At 36.7% G+C, this 21,615-nt stretch overlaps 11 gene segments (V, D, J or C); 9 read left to right on the top strand and 2 right to left on the bottom strand.

Annotated features, from left to right (window-relative positions):
* The first annotated feature begins 704 nt into the window (after positions 1–704).
* LOC111610557 lies at positions 705–1,324 on the top strand. The segment is given in 2 exon segments: positions 705–873; positions 1,017–1,324. Coding segments are annotated over 2 exon segments (360 nt in total).
* A 1,369-nt stretch (positions 1,325–2,693) lies between these two features.
* LOC111610553 lies at positions 2,694–3,290 on the top strand. The segment is given in 2 exon segments: positions 2,694–2,796; positions 2,904–3,290. Coding segments are annotated over 2 exon segments (375 nt in total).
* An 806-nt stretch (positions 3,291–4,096) lies between these two features.
* LOC106700256 lies at positions 4,097–4,757 on the top strand. The segment is given in 2 exon segments: positions 4,097–4,175; positions 4,293–4,757. Coding segments are annotated over 2 exon segments (360 nt in total).
* Positions 4,758–5,240: 483 nt separating this feature from the next.
* LOC111610609 lies at positions 5,241–6,964 on the bottom strand. The segment is given in 3 exon segments: positions 5,241–5,714; positions 6,517–6,598; positions 6,869–6,964. Coding segments are annotated over 3 exon segments (504 nt in total).
* A 652-nt stretch (positions 6,965–7,616) lies between these two features.
* LOC111610554 lies at positions 7,617–8,313 on the top strand. The segment is given in 2 exon segments: positions 7,617–7,796; positions 7,940–8,313. Coding segments are annotated over 2 exon segments (360 nt in total).
* A 1,135-nt stretch (positions 8,314–9,448) lies between these two features.
* On the top strand, positions 9,449–10,479 carry LOC111610546. The segment is given in 2 exon segments: positions 9,449–9,708; positions 9,816–10,479. Coding segments are annotated over 2 exon segments (387 nt in total).
* A 1,871-nt stretch (positions 10,480–12,350) lies between these two features.
* Positions 12,351–12,951, top strand: LOC111610551. The segment is given in 2 exon segments: positions 12,351–12,521; positions 12,629–12,951. Coding segments are annotated over 2 exon segments (375 nt in total).
* A 1,756-nt stretch (positions 12,952–14,707) lies between these two features.
* Positions 14,708–15,260, top strand: LOC102230078. The segment is given in 2 exon segments: positions 14,708–14,830; positions 14,938–15,260. Coding segments are annotated over 2 exon segments (375 nt in total).
* A 974-nt stretch (positions 15,261–16,234) lies between these two features.
* On the top strand, positions 16,235–16,721 carry LOC111610610. The segment is given in 2 exon segments: positions 16,235–16,253; positions 16,399–16,721. Coding segments are annotated over 2 exon segments (342 nt in total).
* Positions 16,722–18,672: 1,951 nt separating this feature from the next.
* Positions 18,673–19,323, top strand: LOC111610560. The segment is given in 2 exon segments: positions 18,673–18,741; positions 18,859–19,323. Coding segments are annotated over 2 exon segments (360 nt in total).
* A 496-nt stretch (positions 19,324–19,819) lies between these two features.
* On the bottom strand, positions 19,820–21,543 carry LOC111610611. The segment is given in 3 exon segments: positions 19,820–20,293; positions 21,096–21,177; positions 21,448–21,543. Coding segments are annotated over 3 exon segments (504 nt in total).
* Between the last annotated feature and the right edge of the window lie 72 nt (positions 21,544–21,615).

A 21,615-nucleotide genomic window follows, 5' to 3' on the forward strand; every position in this document is an offset into this window, starting at 1 on the left:
ATAGTTTACTGAAATCCTTCACATGGATACACACAAATTTTCATGAAGGTGTTTTAAAATAAATGAGTAAAATGTACAGCATCACTCTAATTTGAATGATTGGTTGACAAAAGATAGGATAACTTAAAAAAATAACTTTTAATTTGATGAAGAAATGGATAGTAGTAAGAAACAGAACCTTCACTAAAGCATTTTAAAAAATCACACAAGTTACTTCAGTTTGTATTAGTTCAATGTTTTAATCAATTAATCAATTAGAATCACATGACAAAAATCATAAAATGTATAATTGGACACAAATCCTAAGATTATTTGTAGTTGCTGTTGGAATAGCAACAGCCACAATGTAAAGAAAAAATCAACTAGATTTTCACACAAATAGTTTGCAGATCTTAAATGAATAAAATGATCTGAGTGTTGATGTCAACAGTTTAACTTCAACGAGAGTTTAGGAAAATGTGTTTGATAATTGAGCTTTAGCTTCAAGATTTTGTTTTGTTGTTTGTGGAGAAGATCTAATATTAAACATGCTTCAAATAAAGAATGTCGTTATAACATAATAAAAAATTGTTATAATGAAGCATATCAGAATTACAAATAGAGGAAATGAAGAAAGCTCTTTACTCTAGAGTATTTTCTTCCACTATTCACAATTGTCTGAGCAGTGAGGAGGAAACCTGATGATATGTAGAGCTGAGCTCCATGTGACTGACTGTGTGTGTTTGCATATGTGTCCTGCCTCTCTGCTCCAGCTGTTAAGAGGTCAGAGTTGATCAGTGGCTGTCCAGGCCTTTCAGAGCCACTGACACACCAGCAGCACAATGATGACGTCACTGACTCTACTGCTGACCATCCTGGGGCTCCTGGTTCAGGGTGAGACTCTGATAGAAACTTTTCTTGGGATTCTTTTTTCTGTCAATGAAAAAGACTCAAATGAACCATCCTTTACATGTGAACCCTGATAATATTTCTCTGATCTAGATTTGTGTCAATATCTCTCTGTGTCATGTTTTTAGGTTCCTCAGCAGTCATCACCCTGACTCAGACTCCAGGATCTCAGTCAGTTACTCCGGGACAGACTGTCTCCTTTAGCTGTAAAGCCAGTTCACCTGTTGATGATGATTTGCACTGGTACCTTCAGAAACCTGGAGCAGCTCCAAAGCTCCTTATCTATTCCGCTTCTTCACGTTGGACTGGAGTGTCTGATCGTTTCACTGGAAGTGGATATGATATTGATTTAATTCTGACCATCAGCAGAGTTCAGGCCGAAGATGCAGGAGTTTATTACTGTCAACATAGTGAGAACGTCCCGTTCACACAGTGATGCAACGTCATAGAAAAACCTCACGGCTGCAGAGGAACTGATCCACAGCTGCACTGAAAAACAAGTTGTACATGTAGGGAATAAAAGAAAAGTTTAATACAAATCAAGGACCAGATTATTAGAATTAGTTAGTGTTGGGAACTTCAGCTCTTTTCATAAAACAAGCTCCAAAGAGTAGCCAGGTTTTTTGGCTGCGTAATTATTTTCAACTGAAACCTGATCTGCTAGCTCTACTTTTTGTGTGATAAATCCTTTTGCTTTCACTGTTCCTTTTATGCCTTACGCTTGCTTAATTTTATGTTTGTTCTGTAACAAAAGCAAGCATTTTTACTTTTCAATGTTATTTAAATCAAACTTTGCATTTTTGAACAAAACAGTGCAAATAGGTTTATCAAATAAACCCATAATAGCTTGCAAGTGTTGGTTTTAGTATTTTTAAATGCAAAAGTAAGAATTTAAAAAACTGTAGACTCGATAGATTTATACTTTAGCACATCTCTCAAGATTTAAACACAACAATTAAAGCATATTTTGCTTAATATTTGAAACAATATGAATGTTTGAAAACATTGTTGCCTAGAAAAATGACATAAGATGGGAAAGAATGAATCCAGACTATAGGTTAATTGCAATATATGGAGATACTTCTAGGACCACAATTATGAGACTGTATGTATCAATCAATCAATCAAATTTTATTTGTATAGCACATTTCAGCAGCAAGGCATTTCAAAGTGCTTTACATCATATCAAACACAGAAACACAATGCAACATAGAATCAATAATCAATACACGACATTAAGTAAAGTTCCATCAATAAATTTGTAATTGATTACGTTTCAAATACAATCCTAAACAGGTGGGTTTTTAGTCTAGATTTAAAGGAAGTCAGTGTTTCAGCTGTTTTACAGTTTTCTGGAAGTTTGTTCCAAATTTGTGGTGCATAGATGCTGAAAGCTGCTTCTCCTCATTTGGTTCTGGTTCTGGGGATGCAGAGCAGAACCAGAACCGGAAGACCTGAGAGGTCTGGAAGGTTGATACAACAGCAGATCTTTGATGTATTGTGGTGCTAAGCCGTTCAGTGATTTATAAACTAACAACAGTATTTTAAAGTCTATTCTTTGAGCTACAGGAAGCCAGTGTAGGGACTTTAAAACTGTATCTTTCTGTATGTATTATTCTGCCCAGAATAATACATTTCTGGGCAGAAATTGATTGTTTAACTGATCAACAGCAGACTGATCTGCTGGAGTCAGTCAGAGCATTTCCATAGAGTCACTTTGCATCATCAGTTTCATGCTCCAGCGCTCTGGGAGAGTTTATAGTCCTGACAGTTGAACACTGGATGACTCTGTGTCTGACAACTGACAGCTGTCCTTCATCACAACAGAAGACACAGAAATCCTCCTCATCAAAAACATGACTTTGATCTGCGTCCTCATCTGGACTCTCCTCTGCTGCTGCTTCACAGGTAAAGTCCAGAGAATCCAACTCCTCTCCTCTATGAACATCTGTCCCTCTGAAATGAAGCCGACTAAACCATGAAGATGCTGCATGTTTTTGTCTCTGTGTCCTCAGAGGTCAGAGGTCAGGTCACACTGACTCAGCCTGCAGCATTGAGAGCTAATCTGGGAAGATCTGCCAACATAAACTGTAGAACCAGTCAGAATGTTTATGTTTATAGCGGCTCCCACTGTTTAGCCTGGTACCAACAGAAAGATGGACAAACTCCTAAGCGGCTCATTTATTATACCAGCACTCGAGAATCAGGGACTCCAAGTCGTTTCTCAGGCAGTGGATCAAACTCTGACTTCACTCTGACCATCAGTGGAGTTCAGGCTGAAGATGCTGCAGTTTATTACTGTCAGAGTTACCACAGCGGTGGGGTGTTCACACAGTGAAAAACAGTCGTACAAAAACCTCCCTCAGTCAAACTGAACTGCAACTATGTTGCTGCAGCTTCCAGCTGCTGCAGAAACTGATAGTTTACTGAAATCCTTCACATGGATACACACAAATTTTCATGAAGGTGTTTTAAAATAAATGAGTAAAATGTACAGCATCACTCTAATTTGAATGATTGGTTGACAAAAGATAGGATAACTTAAAAAAATAACTTTTAATTTGATGAAGAAATGGATAGTAGTAAGAAACAAAACCTTCACTAAAGCATTTAAAAATATCACACAAGTTAATTTAGTTTGTATTAGTTCCATGTTTTAATCAATTAATCAATTAGAATCACATGACAAAAATCATAAAATGTATAATTTGACACAAATCCTAAGATTATTTGTAGTTGCTGTTGGAATAGCAACAGCCACAATGTAAAGAAAAAACAACTAGATTTTCACACAAACAGTTTGCAGATCTTAAATGAATAAAATGATCTGAGTGTTGATGTCAACAGTTTAACTTCAACGAGAGTTTAGGAAAATGTGTTTGATAATTGAGCTTTAGCTTCAAGATTTTGGTTTGTTGTTTGTGTTGAAGATCTATTAAACATGCTTCAAATAAAGAATGTTATTACACCATAATAAAAAATTGTTATAATGAAGCACATCAGAATTACAAATAGAGGAAATGAAGAAAGCTCTTTACTCTAGAGTATTTTCTTCCACTATTCACAATTGTCTGAGCAGTGAGGAGGAAACCTGATGATATGTAGAGTTGAGCTCCATGTGACTGACTGTGTGTGTTTGCATATGTGTCCTGCCTCTCTGCTCCAGCTGTTAAGAGGTCAGAGTTGATCAGTGGCTGTTCAGGCCTTTCAGAGCCACTGACACACCAGCAGCACAATGATGATGTCACTGACTCTACTGCTGACCATCCTGGGGCTCCTGGTTCAGAGTGAGTCTCTCTGCTGTAGCATTACATATACATTAAAAACAGGAAAAACTGTTTTACATTTACTATAAACGTTAATCTTATTTTGCCATAAATGTGTGTTTGTTTCATGTTCTAAAGGTTCTTCAGGAGACATCATCTTGACTCTGACTCCTGGAGCTCAGTCTGCTGTTCAGGGACAGACCGTCTCCATCAGGTGTAAATCTGACCGACTGATAGGTGATGACATCAACTGGTATCTTCAGAAGCCTGGAGAAGCTCCCAAACTTTTGATTTATGATACCACAGAACGTCAGTCTGGAGTTCCTGAGCGTTTTCGTGCAAAAGCAGAACAGACTGACTTCACTTTAACCATCAGTGGAGTTCAGGTTGAGGATGCAGGAGTTTACTATTGTCAGCAACGTAACAGCTTCCCACTCACACAGTGATACAAGGCCGTACAAAAACCTCAGAGAGAAAGAGGAACTGATCTGACTCAAAATGTTACAGGGGAAAAAATCATAATTTTAATAAACTAAAGACAAATTATTTTCTATTAATTAATAATAAGAGCAATACAGTTCCTGTTTGAAAGCTTTTTTGATTTCAAATTTTAATTCAAATTTTGTACTGAACAGTTTCAACAGAACAGGAACTGAATTTAGTCACCAGAAATTCACTCTAGAACTCTTTTCAGCAAATGTGATACAAAGATCTGCATCAGGACACTCTGATAATACAGAGCAACGATCTCAGACTATTTAAAAAAAAAATATATATATATATATATATATATAAATGAAACATGTCTTTTCATAAGTATTCAACAAGGAGTTGGCGCATTTTCCATTATCTAAATGAAATCTTATTGATTTAGACATTTCCACTTGGAACAGCAGACTGAGAGATGAAACAATCAGTAAAGAGTTAAACCAATTTGCTTAGATCATCTTGATTGATACCTCTAGTTATTTGAAAGAAAAAATGATTTAAACAGAATTAGTTCACGTAATTTATTAGAAACATTTCCAATAACATTTAATTTTTAGATGGTTCAAATTTCTTAGAAACAAATGACAAAAATTTTTATTGTTTAAAGAAACCAGAGTTTATTAAAAAGAAAGAAACATTTTCAGAGTCAAACTGGAGAAACATTTTGTTTCTACAGAGAGAAGACCAAGAGTGGTAATGTAATAAAACTGTAAAAACAATTAAAAAGCAAATAAGAAGAACCAGCTCAGGACTGGGAACACTGGTCTCTCCTCAGTGTCTCTGTGACTGCAGACTGGGAGCCCTGGGAGGCCTCACAGGTCACAGAGCCCACCTTCCTCCACTGGTCTGCAGGGAGCCTCAGGGTGCTGCTCCAGCTGTAGAGGCCGTCATTCTGCAGCACCCCGGAGCTCCTGCTCTGCTCCCAGCTGCTGCTGCTGCTGCCGTCCAGCTTCCAGGACAGAGTCCAGTCTGAGGGGAAGCCCTTGTTGGCCAGACACATGAGGGTAACCTGCTGCTGCTGCAGCTCCACAATAGAGGGGGGAAGCACTGTCAGGGTGGGGCGGGTATCACCTAGGAAACACCAATCAGGTTAGAGAACAGAAGCTGTAGATGTTAAGCAGCAGATATTGTGTCATGGTTACAGTTAGTGAGAGGTTTTCTAAAATAAGAAGTTTCTGCCAGATGTTTTCATGCTCCACTCGTCACTCACTGACACATTGTTTCACTTCCTTTTAGGAGTCTCAGATCAGCACAAAAAGTCAAAAAAGGATCCAATTTTAAAAAATTCTATGTACTCTTAAATGAGAAAATACATAAATAAAAAAAGAATAAATAAAAAAGATAAAATAATAATAATGAATCTTTAGAATCTCATTTTTAAATGCAACTATACATTATTTATAACTACAGCAAGCATTCAATAGATTCAATAGATTTTAAAGAAAGAGTTTAATTTGAAATACTAAAAACAATCAACTTCAAGTTTTCTGTGTCTTTGTTGAACAGTATAGATTAAGACTGATTTTATCCCACCAATAAAAATAAATTCGGTTTTTACTTGATCTCATTTAGATTTTTCACACCAAATCACCAAACTGGTTTACAACTGGCAGAAAAAACATTAAAATTAAAAAGTGATAACATTGACAAACATATCAAACCTCAATTCTGATATTTATTTCCAAAGCAACATTTTATATAATTTGAACATAAAATATTTCACTTCATCTTGAAATCAGATTCTATTTGTTTGATGTAAGAAAGTAATTAATGCACATATATAATTTTCTCCTTCATAGGAAAATACAAAAATTTACTTTAAAGCATCCCGACATTATTTTTTAATTTAGTATTAAGCATGAAATAAACTTACTTCCAAGCTCCAGTCTGGTTCCTCCACCAAAAGTCCACCACAGTGATACAAACTCACTGAGGCGCCGTACAAAAACCTCTGACTACAGACACGGCTCTCTGACTTTGTCTGACTAAACTGAACTACAAACCAAGATTAACTATTAAGTCAAACCAAATATTTTTTACTTCTTAGATCAGCACTGACTTGTTATACTCTGTTGTAATTTGGGATATTAAGTATGACTTATGTGTATCTTGAAACTTTTTTTTGTAAAGCATTAAATAATGCATGTCTTCTAGCTTCAATCTGTCAAACAGAATTAAAACAATAGAAGCAAATCAGTAAAAAAGCAGCTTTATATTTTACTTACTTCCAAACTCCAGTCTGGTTCCTCCACCGAACGTGTACCACAGTGATACAAACTCATTGAGCCGTCGTACAAAAACCTCTGACTGTAGAGAGACATGGCTCTCTGAACACAAAACATGGAGAACTAGAATTTTTAAGATTTTTAAAAGCTAAAAACATAAAAAATAAATATGTGCCATCAGGCTTAGAATCAAAAATGCCTCTGAAATTTGAATGTTGCATATTTGTAGTTCCATTTTCAGTGTTAAAATATACTCAGAATTTTCACACTTTACTTTTAACAGTTACTTTTTCAGAAATATATATTATGAATGTATTTTAACACTGAAAAATTAAGTATAAATATACAACATTCAAATTTCAGAGGTATTTTTAATTCAAATCATAATGGCACATTTATTTCCATAAAGTACTCCCTGATTTATTTAAAAGTAGCCTTGGTGTATGTGAAATGTTTTTTATAGCTCAAATATAACAGAAGTAATTGATGAATGTACTCTAAATTGGTATTCTTGGTTCAACTTTGAAACTATGCTGTTTACCTTTAAAAGTTTATAACTGGTGTGTTTCTTCACTTGTCCTACAAGTTTTAGTTGAAGCTGCTTATATGGTCTTAACTGGTCGATTTCCTCTCTCTTTTTACTCAGTATGTTCATGTACTTTTGTAGATTATTTGAAAAGTCAAAACCATCTGCAGTTCAGAGAACACAGCGATAGAGACCCAGGATGTTAGAAGAGAACATGTAGAGCTGAGCTCCATGTGACTGACTGTGTGTGTTTGCATATGTGTCCTGCCTCTCTGCTCCAGCTGTTAAGAGGTCAGAGTTGATCAGTGGCTGTCCAGGCCTTTCAGAGCCACTGACACACCAGCAGCACAATGATGATGTCACTGGCTCTACTGCTGACCATCCTGGGGCTCCTGGTTCAGGGTGAGACTCTGATAGAAACTTTTCTTGGGATTCTTTTTTCTGTCAATGAAAAAGACTCAAATGAACCATCCTTTACATGTGAATCCTGATAATATTGCTCTGATCTAGATTTGTGTCAATATCTCTCTGTGTTATGTTTTTAGGTTCCTCAGCAGTCATCACCCTGACTCAGACTCCAGGATCTCAGTCTGTTACTCCAGGACAGACTGTCTCCTTTAGCTGTAAAGCCAGTTCACCTGTTGATGATGATTTGCACTGGTACCTTCAGAAACCTGGAGCAGCTCCAAAGCTCCTAATCTATTCCGCTTCTTCACGTTGGACTGGAGTGTCTGATCGTTTCACTGGAAGTGGATATGATATTGATTTTACTCTGACCATCAGCAGAGTTCAAGCCGAAGATGCAGGAGTTTATTACTGTCAACATAGTGAGAACGTCCCGTTCACACAGTGATACAACGTCGTAGAAAAACCTCATGGCTGCAGAGGAACTGATCCACAGCTGCACTGAAAAACAAGTTGTACATGTAGGGAGTAAAAGAAAAGTTTAATACAAATCAAGGACCAGATTATTAGAATTAGTTAGTGTTGGGAACTTCAGCTCTTGTCATAAAGCAAGCTCCAAAAAGAAGCCAGGTTTTTTGGCTGCTTATTTATTTTCAACTGAAACCTGATCTGCTAGCTCTACTTTTTGTGTGATAAATCCTTTTGCTTTCACTGTTCCTTTTATGGCTTACGCTAGCTTAATTTTATGTTTGTTCTGTAACAAAAGCAAGCATTTTTACTTTTCTATGACATTTTAATCAAACTTTGCATTTTTGAACAAAACAGTGCAAACAGGTTTATCAAATAATCCCATAATAGCTTGCAAGTGTTGGTTTTAGTATTTTTAAATGCAAAAGTAAGAATTTAAAAAACAGTAGACTAGATAGATTTATACTTTAGCACATCTCTCAAGATTTAAACACAACAATTAAAGCATATTTTGCTTAATATTTGAAACAATATGAATGTTTGAAAACATTATTGCCTAGAAAAATGACATAAGATGGGAAAGAATGAATCCAGACTATAGGTTAATTGCAATATATGGAGATACTTCTAGGACCACAATTATGAGACTGTATGTATCAATCAATCAATCAATCAAATTTTATTTGTATAGCACATTTCAGCAGCAAGGCATTTCAACGTGCTTTACATCATATCAAACACAGAAACACAATGCAACATAGAATCAACAATCAATACACGACATTAAGTAAAGTTCCATCAATAAATTTGTAATTGATTACGTTTCAAATACAATCCTAAACAGGTGGGTTTTTAGTCTAGATTTAAAGGAAGTCAGTGTTTCAGCTGTTTTACAGATTTCTGTAAGTTTGTTCCAAATTTGTGGTGCATAGATGCTGAAAGCTGCTTCTCCTCATTTGGTTCTGGTTCTGGGGATGCAGAGCAGAACCAGAACCGGAAGACCTGAGAGGTCTGGAAGGTTGATACAACAACAGATCTTTGATGTATTGTGGTGCTAAGCCGTTCAGTGATTTATAAACTAACAACAGTATTTTAAAGTCTATTCTTTGAGCTACAGGAAGCCAGTGTAGGGACTTTAAAACTGTATCTTCCTGTATGTGTTATTCTGCCCAGAATAATACATTTCTGGGCAGAAATTGATTGTTTAACTGATCAACAGCAGACTGATCTGCTGCAGTCAGTCAGAGGATTTCCATAGAGTCACTTTGCATCAGCAGCTCCATGCTCCAGTGCTCTGGGAGAGTTTATAGTCCTGACAGTTGAACACTGGATGACTGACAGCTGTCCTTCATCACAACAGAAGACACAGAAATCCTCCTCATCACAAACATGACTTTGATCTGCGTCCTCATCTGGACTCTCCTCTGCAGCTGCTTCACAGGTAAAGTCCAGAGAATCCAACTCCTCTCCTCTATGAACATCTGTCCCTCTGAAATGGAGTCAACTAAACCATGAAGCTGCTGCATGTCTTTGTCTTTGTGTCCACAGAGGTCAGAGGTCAGGTCACAGTGACTCAGCAGCCTGTAGCAGTGAGAGCTGATCTGGGAAGATCTATCAGCATCAACTGTAGAACCAGTCAGAATGTTTATGTGGACAGCAATGGCCACCGTTTAGCCTGGTACCAACAGAAAGATGGACAAACTCCTAAGCTTCTCATTTATCTTTCTAGCACTAAAGAATCAGGGACTCCAAGTCGTTTCTCAGGCAGTGGCTCAAATTCTGACTTCACTCTGACCATCAGTGGAGTTCAGGCTGAAGATGCTGCAGTTTATTACTGTCAGAGTCTTCATAACATTGGGAGTCAGTGGCCATTCACACAGTGAAAAACAGTCGTACAAAAACCTTCCTCAATCAAACTGAACTGAAACTCAAGTTTCAGTGCAATGACAGTGGCAGCTGGAAGCTGCAGTAAAGACAGACATAATTAAATGAGCACAAGTTGGAGCGTACTCAAAGACTAGCTTATAGCATTTGATAAGCTGAGTGAGGCTTAAGAAGGGGAACAATCAGGGAGCGACAGGTGCAAGGAATAAAAGTAATGAGGAAAATGACTTTGATTGGCTCTAAAGAAACGACACAGAGCACCACGTGAACATCACAGCATGAAGCTCAAAACATATTAGTAAGTCCACTGAAGAACAACTCTGAATAAATGGTGTGGTGTTCTATTTTGTTTAGGTAGAATACTTAGTGTTATCTGTTGTTTAAAGAGTAAAATAATGTTAATCTTTATTTTAAAATAAATGTTTACATATTGATGACTAATCTTGCTTAATTAGTGGAAAATAAAGTGACTTAATTACGTGTAAATTGGTTATCTTAATTTTTCTCCATGATTGCAGGTTCATCAAATGGCTGATGTCATTTGATAATTGATCAAACATGCATCAGTATTTGTTCTTCTTAATTTTTTATTGTATTGTTTTGCTTTTTGTTACTAGATGTTGATCTTGAACATTTGAGGAACATCCTTTAAAGCCTAAAATAACGTTCACCAAAATATTTTAAACAGTTAAATCACTAGAGTTCAATGAGGGGAATTTTATGTAGCTAAGACTTCAAATATCAGGGGAAAAAAAAGATGTCAAAGTCCTATAGTCTATTAAATGGAGACAGGGTTGTTTCATGAACTGAGACTCACAATGAATCCTTTATCAATTAATCAATCAATCAAGTTTATTTATAACACACCCTTCATACTAAAAGCAGCTCAAAGTGCTGTACAGATCAATAAAAACAAACAAAAACAATTACCCACCCCAACCCCACATGGAAAAACACACAACTGCATTGAAAATGCACAGACTAAGCAGAAATATTAAATTCGGGAAATACAGTTTAAAAAATGGGTCTTGAGCCTGCTCTTAAAGACAGCAACATTTTCTGCAGCCCTCAGGTTCTTTGGCATACCGTTCCACAAACGGGGGCCATAATATTGGACAGAAGTCTCACCATAAGTGTGAGTTCTGACTGTGGGAGCTGTTAAAAGTCCAGTGCCAGCGGACCTCAGTCTCCGCAGGGGTTCATAAGGTAATGGCAGCCCTACAAGTTAAGAGGGTGCAAGACCATTAAGACATTTAAAAACCAGTAAAAGAATCTTAAAATCAATCCTGAGATGTACTGGGAGCTAAGACAATCAGGTGTGTTTTAAAATCACACCTGATTTTAAAACAGGTGTGATGTGAGCCTGCCTTCTGGTCTTGGTTAGCACTGGAGCGGCAGAGTTTTGTGACAGCTGAAGGCTGTGCAGAGTTTATTTAGGGAGACCAGACAGCAGGGCATTGCAATACTCTATATAGCTGGAAATACAAGCACGCATTAGAGTCTCGGTATTAGCGAAGGAAAGAATAGAGTGAACTCTGGTTATATTTTTTAGATGATAAAATCCTGTTTTAACTACTTGTTTAAAATGAGGAATAAAAGTGAGCTCAGAGTCAAGAAGGCTTCCAGCTTGGTTTGAAGATTTAAAAGATGTAGTTTGTAATTTTTGAATTATAATTTCCTTCTGATCCTTACAGAGTAAAGCCAGTTTTATCAGCATAAATTCCATCACAGTGATACAGACACACTGAAATACAACAGAAACATTCTGAAAGTAGACATGTACTGTCCTCTTATGTAGTTACATTATATCTGAGATGTGGACTCACCAAAAAAAAACATATATTTTATTGGACAAAATAGTCCACCTGAAAATCTCTAATTTATGTAGACATTTAAATGTGTCTAGTCACTATGTTTAATTGTGTGTTCATGCACAGAAAACGTGTCACACAGGGAGCTTTAAATTCTATCCTGTCTAAACAAGCTGATCCTTCCAGGATCATGTAGGAGTTTAGTTCTGATAAAATACAATTATTTTGATCACAAATTTACTATGAGGCAAAATGTATAGAACATAATGATAAAAAAACAACATTTAAACACTACTTAAGAATTAATATGAGCTATGTCTTAAATTCATCACATCGATCTTCGTCTCTATTGGACTCATTCAGAGCATTTCCATAGAGCCACTTTGCATCAGCAGCTCCATGCTCCAGTGCTCTGGGAGAGTTTATAGTCCTGACAGTTGAACACTGGATGACTGACAGCTGTCCTTCATCACAACAGAAGACACAGAAATCCTCCTCATCACAAACATGACTTTGATCTGCGTCCTCATCTGGACTCTCCTCTGCAGCTGCTTCACAGGTAAAGTCCAGAGAATCCAACTCCTCTCCTCTATGAACATCTGTCCCTCTGAAATGAAGCCGACTAAACCATGAAGCTGCTGCATGTTTTTGTCTCTGTGTCCTCAGAGGTCAGAGGTCAGTACACACTGACTCAGCCTTCAGCAGTGAGAGCTGATCTTGGAGGATCTGTCACCATCAGCTGTAGAACCAGTCAGAATGTTTATAGCTCTAACTGCTTAGCCTGGTATCAACAGAAAGATGGACAAACTCCTAAGCTCCTCATTTATTATGCCAGCACTAAAGCATCAGGGACTCCAAGTCGTTTTACAGGCAGTGGATCAAACTCTGACTTCACTCTGACCATCAGTGGAGTTCAGGCTGAAGATGCTGCAGTTTATTACTGTCAGAGTTTTCATTACCCCAACAGCCAGTATGTGTTCACACAGTGAAAAACAGTCGTACAAAAACCTCCCTCAGTCAAACTGAACAGAAACTGAACTGCAGCTGCAGAGACTGATTGTGTCACCTCAAGGAATAAAAGCCATGCCAGACTAATATAAACACTGTTAAATTAAGGTTATGTATATGTGTGTGTGTATTAATTAATAAAATAATTAATATACATATATATTAATAAAGTAATTTTGAATTGGAATATGTACAGTATATGATTAATGGTATATATAGCAGCTTTTTAGTCTGAAGAGGGATTTAAAATGGTCTCAAAAGAATGTGAAATCAGCAATTCTGCTGCATAAAAAAACTGTCAAAAATGAACCAATGTGCCCAAGTTCTGGCTGTTCAAACTATTTCACCCTGGAACAGATTGTAAAATATTTAGTGAAGTCTCTGAAAACCCAAACATTTCAACACAAGACTTACAGCATTTTGACTTGCTGTTTTTGTTATTAAACACATGACTGACTCTAAAATAGAAGAGACTGCACTAATGTAACTTTTGTTATGGGAGACGATCAAAGGGTAAAGCTTTGCTCTCTAAGTAAAAAGGCCAGACTAAAGTTTGCCTGAATAATTATATTCCAAGACGAGGACCTCTGGAATAATAGTTTTTGGACAAATGAGTCAAAAACTAAGTTTTGTTTTTTGTTTTCCAAAAAGGAACCAAATCATTGTCTTCAACCAATACAGCTCTCCCTGTCAGGGATCTCATACCAGCTGTGAAGCATGGAGTTGGAAGTGTCATGCTTCTAAGGTTCTTTGCTGCAGTGGGATCACTGTGACACAACTCACCATGAAAACTACAGTGCATGATGGAAAATATGAAGCACTGTGAACCTTAACCAGCACTGGACTACAATATGATGATGGCCCAAAACATAACAGGGAATCTAACCAGGAATCACTGTGAATAAAGGAACAGAAAGTCACAACAAAATGTGTAATTTTAAAATAAAATGTCTTTGATTTCTTTAACACTAAATGTCAAATTATCTTGAACACTTCAAAACACCCATTTATCCTTGCAGGATAGTTGGGAACTTGGGGCCTGTCACCATGTATGATGAAGTGCGATTTACAAACAATTTTATTTAAAACAGGAACAATACACAGTATGAATTAACCACAGGAGGAAAGGTGCAATGTATCAGGTTACAGACTAAAGTAACTTCTTGTACAAGCACTTTGAATTATCTTTGGCTGAAAGGTGCTATATAAATTAAGTTGCCTTGTCTTACCAAAATGCTCAAATCTGACATTAGTCCTTTATCAGCTGATACAACTTTAAAAAAAAACAAAAACATTGGGTGTTGTTTTAAACATTTAAAATTAAGGTAAAAATATTTTGCTCAAAACAAAGTAATCATGTCATGGAACATTGTGATGGAAAGACTTAATCATCACATGAAAATTTATTTGTTCATCTGTTGTTTATATGGTGTATAATCCCCAAAATGATTATTAGATATTAAAAAAGATAAAACTGTTTACATTATTCATACAAAACAAGTAAACATATTGTAAAGTCAATATATTTTTCTCAACAACAAACTGTTTTGTGAACTGTGTTGAATGTTACGTGGGAAGAACATTTACTACAGAAAAATTAAAATAAATAGGCTGTTATTAAAATGAGTGTCACATAGTTCCAAATCTCTACTGGACTCAGTCAGAGCATTTCCATAGAGTCACTTTGCATCAGCAGCTCCATGCTCCAGTGCTCTGGGAGAGTTTATAGTCCTGACAGTTGAACGCTGGATGACTGACAGCTGTCCTTCATCACAACAGAAGACACAGAAATCCTCCTCATCACAAACATGACTTTGATCTGCGTCCTCATCTGGACTCTCCTCTGCTGCTGCTTCACAGGTAAAGTCCAGAGAATCCAACTCCTCTCCTCTATGAACATCTGTCCCTCTGAAATGAAGCCGACTAAACCATGAAGATGCTGCATGTTTTTGTCTCTGTGTCCTCAGAGGTCAGAGGTCAGGTCACAGTGACTCAGCAGCCTGCAGCATTGAGAATTGATCTGGGAGGATCTGCCACCATCAACTGTAGAACCAGTCAGAATATTTATAGCAACTATTTCTCCTGGTACCAACAGAAAGATGGACAAACTCCTAAGCTCCTCATTTATACTACCAGCACTCGAGCATCAGGGATTCCAAGTCGTTTTTCAGGCAGTGGATCAAACTCTGACTTCACTCTGACCATCAGTGGAGTTCAGGCTGAAGATGCTGCAGTTTATTACTGTCAGAGTTTTCATGTCATCAACAGCCAGTGGGTGTTCACACAGTGAAAAACAGTCATACAAAAACCTCCCTCAGTCAAACTGAACTGAAACTATGTTGCTGCAGCTTCCAGCTGCTGCAGAAACTGATAGTTTACTGAAATCCTTCACATGGATACACACAAATTTTTATGAAGGTGTTTTAAAATAAATGAGTAAAATGTACAGCATCACTCTAATTTGAATGATATAAAGCTTATTTGGTTGACAAAAGATAGGATAACTTTAAAAAAACAACTTAATTTGATGAAGAAATGGATAGTAGTAAGAAACAGAACCTTCACTAAAGTATTTAAAAATATCACACAAGTTACTTTAGTTTGTATTAGTTCTATGTTTAGCACTAATGTTATAATCAATTAATCAGTTAGAATCACGTGACAAAAATCATAAAATGTATAATTTGTCACAAATCCTAAGATTATTTGTAGTTGCTGTTGGAATAGCAACAGCCACAATGTAAAGAAAAAATCAACTAGATTTTCATACAAACAGTTTGCAGATCTTAAATGAATAAAATGATCTGAGTGTTGATGTCAACAGTTTAACTTCAACGAGAGTTTAGGAAAATGTGTTTGATAATTGAGCTTTGGCTTCAAGATTTTGTTTTGTTGTTTGTGGAGAAAATCTAATATTAATCATGCTTCAAATAAAAACATCAGAATGTTGTAATAATATCATACAAAAGTGTTAGGATGAAGCACATCAGAATTACAAATAGAGGAAATGAAGAAAGCTCTTTACTCTAAAGCATTTTCTTCCACTATTTTAATTTATCACAACTGTCTGAGTAGTGAGGAGGAAACCTGATGATATGTAGAGCTGAGCTCCATGTGACTGACTGTGTGTGTTTGCATATGTGTCCTGCCTCTCTGCTCCAGCTGTTAAGAGGTCAGAGTTGATCAGTGGCTGTCCAGGCCTTTCAGAGCCACTGACACCCCAGCAGCACAATGATGATGTCACTGACTCTACTGCTGACCATCATGGGGCTCCTGGTTCAGAGTGAGTCTCTCTGCTGTAAACTTTGTGTTAAAATGTAGCCATGTTCTCCAGGATTTATGACATGACATCTTCAATTTGGATGGTGATAGAATTTATTCAACTTTGATTTTTCTTTAGGAAGGTTTTTGTCTTTTTGTGTTTTCAGGATCTTCAGGACAAGTCACCATAACTCAGACTCCTGGATCTCAGTCTGTTGCTCCAGGACAGCCTGTCTCTATTCAATGTAAAGTCAGTCCAAGTGTAAATTACTGTTTCAACTGGTACCTTCAGAAACCAGGAGAAGTTCCAAAACTCCTTATTAAATGCGCAAGCACCCGTCATTCTGGAATCCCTGATCGTTTCAGTGGATCAAACTCTGGGAATACTGACCTCACTCTGACTATCAGTGGAGTTCAGGCTGAAGATGCTGGAGTTTATTACTGTCAGAGTCGTCACTACATCAACAGCAAGTGGATGTTCACACAGTGAAAAACCATCGTACAAAAACCTCCCTCAGTCAAATTAAACTAACGGGTCTGATACAGTTCATTGATCCCCCCTCTCCCTCCTGCAAACACTTGTTGAGATCAGCAGATCTTCTTTTATCATCTCCTTCCATGAGGAAACTGATAGTCTAGGCAATTTCCTCCTTGACTACAGAAGCAGCATCGAGTTGACACTGCTAAGGTGCAGCTGCCTTCAATCACCATCTTCCCATAAATACTCAGGATTTACATCCACTCATTGCCAGATCAAATGATTTCACTTCATACAAAGCCTACCTCAGTCTGACTGAACAGAAACTCTGAAAAACAAGTTGGAAAATGAATAGGTTTGTTCTTGCTGTTCACAGTATCCAAATGGAAACAAATAGAAGTCAACAATTTACATTTGACACCTTTCACTGTATAATGATCTGTTTTTAAACATGAATAAAACATTGAACAGTCCCTGTTAATAACATTAAGTTTGCATTAAATATAAATTATACAAAACTGAGTGACATTTTTTACAAAAAGCATATCATGCAAGAAATAGTTCATAAAAAAACACCCAGACTTATTTAAGTACACTTTCAATAAAGAGGTTTTTGAAAAAGTCTCATGTTATTTTCAACATATTTAGTTGCATTTTTGCCAAAGAGTTTTCATTTTTAAATTTAATCAATTAGATCCAAATTCCCTCTGAGTCATTCAGAGAATTTCCATAGAGTCACTTTGCATCAGCAGCTCCATGCTCCAGTGCTCTGGGAGAGTTTATAGTCCTGATAGTTGAACACTGGATGACTGACAGCTGTCCTTCATCACAACTGAAGACACAGAAATCCTCCTCATCAAAAACATGACTTTGATCTGCGTCCTCATCTGGACTCTCCTCTGCTGCTGCTTCACAGGTAAAGTCCAGAGAATCCAACTCCTCTCCTCTATGAACATCTGTCCCTCTGAAATGAAGCCGACTAAACCATGAAGCTGCTGCATGTTTTTGTCTTTGTGTCCTCAGAGGTCAGAGGTCAGGTCACACTGACTCAGCCTGCAGCATTGAGAGCTAATCTGGGAAGATCTGCCAACATAAACTGTAGAACCAGTCAGAATGTTTATGTTTATAGCGGCTCCCACTGTTTAGCCTGGTACCAACAGAAAGATGGACAAACTCCTAAGCGGCTCATTTATTATACCAGCACTCGAGAATCAGGGACTCCAAGTCGTTTCTCAGGCAGTGGATCAAACTCTGACTTCACTCTGACCATCAGTGGAGTTCAGGCTGAAGATGCTGCAGTTTATTACTGTATGGGTGAATTCTACATCAGCAACAAGTATTCTACACTAAAGCATTTAAAAATATCACACAAGTTAATTTAGTTTGTATTAGTTCCATGTTTTAATCAATTAATCAATTAGAATCACATGACAAAAATCATAAAATGTATAATTTGACACAAATCCTAAGATTATTTGTAGTTGCTGTTGGAATAGCAACAGCCACAATGTAAAGAAAAAACAACTAGATTTTCACACAAACAGTTTGCAGATCTTAAATGAATAAAATGATCTGAGTGTTGATGTCAACAGTTTAACTTCAACGAGAGTTTAGGAAAATGTGTTTGATAATTGAGCTTTAGCTTCAAGATTTTGTTTTGTTGTTTGTGTTGAAGATCTATTAAACATGCTTCAAATAAAGAATGTTATTATACCATAATAAAAAATTGTTATAATGAAGCACATCAGAATTACAAATAGAGGAAATGAAGAAAGCTCTTTACTCTAGAGTATTTTCTTCCACTATTCACCACTGTCTGAGCAGTGAGGAGGAAACCTGATGATATGTAGAGTTGAGCTCCATGTGACTGACTGTGTGTGTTTGCATATGTGTCCTGCCTCTCTGCTCCAGCTGTTAAGAGGTCAGAGTTGATCAGTGGCTGTCCAGGCCTTTCAGAGCCACTGACACCCCAGCAGCACAATGATGATGTCACTGACTCTACTGCTGACCATCCTGGGGCTCCTGGTTCAGAGTGAGTCTCTCTGCTGTAGCATTACATATACATTAAAAACAGGAAAAACTGTTTTACATTTACTATAAACGTTAATCTTATTTTGCCATAAATGTGTGTTTGTTTCATGTTCTATAGATTCTTCAGGAGACATCATCTTGACTCAGACTCCTGGAGCTCAGTCTGCTGTTCAGGGACAGACCGTCTCCATCAGGTGTAAATCTGACCGACTGATAGGTGATGACATCAACTGGTATCTTCAGAAGCCTGGAGAAGCTCCCAAACTTTTGATTTATGATACCACAGAACGTCAGTCTGGAGTTCCTGAGCGTTTTCGTGCAAAAGCAGAACAGACTGACTTCACTTTAACCATCAGTGGAGTTCAGGCTGAGGATGCAGGAGTTTACTATTGTCAGCAACGTAACAGCTTCCCACTCACACAGTGATACAAGGCCGTACAAAAACCTCAGAGAGAAAGAGGAACTGATCTGACTCAAAATGTTACAGGGGAAAAAATCATAATTTTAATAAACTAAAGACAAATTATTTTCTATTAATTAATAATAAGAGCAATACAGTTCCTGTTTGAAAGCTTTTTTGATTTCAAATTTTAATTCAAATTTTGTACTGAACAGTTTCAACAGAACAGGAACTGAATTTAGTCACCAGAAATTCACTCTAGAACTTTTTTCAGCAAATGTGATACAAAGATCTGCATCAGGACACTCTGATAATACAGAGCAACGATCTCAGACTATTTAAAAAAAAATAAATATATATATATATATATATATATATATATATATAAATGAAACATGTCTTTTCATAAGTATTCAACAAGGAGTTGGCGCATTTTCCATTATCTAAATGAAATCTTATTGATTTAGACATTTCCACTTGGAACAGCAGACTGAGAGATGAAACAATCAGTAAAGAGTTAAACCAATTTGCTTAGATCATCTTGATTGATACCTCTAGTTATTTGAAAGAAAAAATGATTTAAACAGAATTAGTTCACGTAATTTATTAGAAACATTTCCAATAACATTTAATTTTTAGATGGTTCAAATTTCTTAGAAACAAATGACAAAAATTTTTATTGTTTAAAGAAACCAGAGTTTATTAAAAAGAAAGAAACATTTTCAGAGTCAAACTGGAGAAACATTTTGTTTCTACAGAGAGAAGACCAAGAGTGGTAATGTAATAAAACTGTAAAAACAATTAAAAAGCAAATAAGAAGAACCAGCTCAGGACTGGGAACACTGGTCTCTCCTCAGTGTCTCTGTGACTGCAGACTGGGAGCCCTGGGAGGCCTCACAGGTCACAGAGCCCACCTTCCTCCACTGGTCTGCAGGGATCCTCAGGGTGCTGCTCCAGCTGTAGAGGCCGTCATTCTGCAGCACCCCGGAGCTCCTGCTCTGCTCCCAGCTGCTGCTGCTGCTGCCGTCCAGCTTCCAGGACAGAGTCCAGTCTGAGGGGAAGCCCTTGTTGGCCAGACACATGAGGGTAACCTGCTGCTGCTGCAGCTCCACAATAGAGGGGGGAAGCACTGTCAGGGTGGGGCGGGTATCACCTAGGAAACACCAATCAGGTTAGAGAACAGAAGCTGTAGATGTTAAGCAGCAGATATTGTGTCATGGTTACAGTTAGTGAGAGGTTTTCTAAAATAAGAAGTTTCTGCCAGATGTTTTCATGCTCCACTCGTCACTCACTGACACATTGTTTCACTTCCTTTTAGGAGTCTCAGATCAGCACAAAAAGTCAAAAAAGGATCCAATTTTAAAAAATTCTATGTACTCTTAAATGAGAAAATACATAAATAAAAAAAGAATAAATAAAAAAGATAAAATAATAATAATGAATCTTTAGAATCTCATTTTTAAATGCAACTATACATTATTTATAACTACAGCAAGCATTCAATAGATTCAATAGATTTTAAAGAAAGAGTTTAATTTGAAATACTAAAAACAATCAACTTCAAGTTTTCTGTGTCTTTGTTGAACAGTATAGATTAAGACTGATTTTATCCCACCAATAAAAATAAATTCGGTTTTTACTTGAACTCATTTAGATTTTTCACACCAAATCACCAAACTGGTTTACAACTAGCAGAAAAAACATTAAAATTAAAAAGTGATAACATTGACAAACATATCAAACCTCAATTCTGATATTTATTTCCAAAGCAACATTTTATATAATTTGAACATAAAATATTTCACTTCATCTTGAAATCAGATTCTATTTGTTTGATGTAAGAAAGTAATTAATGCACATATATAATTTCCTCCTTTATAGGAAAATACAAAAATTTACTTTAAAGCATCCCGACATTATTTTTTAATTTAGTATTAAGCATGAAATAAACTTACTTCCAAGCTCCAGTCTGGTTCCTCCACCAAAAGTCCACCACAGTGATACAAACTCACTGAGGCGCCGTACAAAAACCTCTGACTACAGACACGGCTCTCTGACTTTGTCTGACTAAACTGAACTACAAACCAAGATTAACTATTAAGTCAAACCAAATATTTTTTACTTCTTAGATCAGCACTGACTTGTTATACTCTGTTGTAATTTGGGATATTAAGTATGACTTATGTGTATCTTGAAACTTTTTTTTGTAAAGCATTAAATAATGCATGTCTTCTAGCTTCAATCTGTCAAACAGAATTAAAACAATAGAAGCAAATCAGTAAAAAAGCAGCTTTATATTTTACTTACTTCCAAACTCCAGTCTGGTTCCTCCACCGAACGTGTACCACAGTGATACAAACTCATTGAGCCGTCGTACAAAAACCTCTGACTGTAGAGAGACATGGCTCTCTGAACACAAAACATGGAGAACTAGAATTTTTAAGATTTTTAAAAGCTAAAAACATAAAAAATAAA

This window comes from Xiphophorus maculatus, chromosome 13, assembly GCF_002775205.1.
Source record: "Xiphophorus maculatus strain JP 163 A chromosome 13, X_maculatus-5.0-male, whole genome shotgun sequence".
Taxonomy (NCBI): Eukaryota; Metazoa; Chordata; class Actinopteri; order Cyprinodontiformes; family Poeciliidae; genus Xiphophorus; species Xiphophorus maculatus.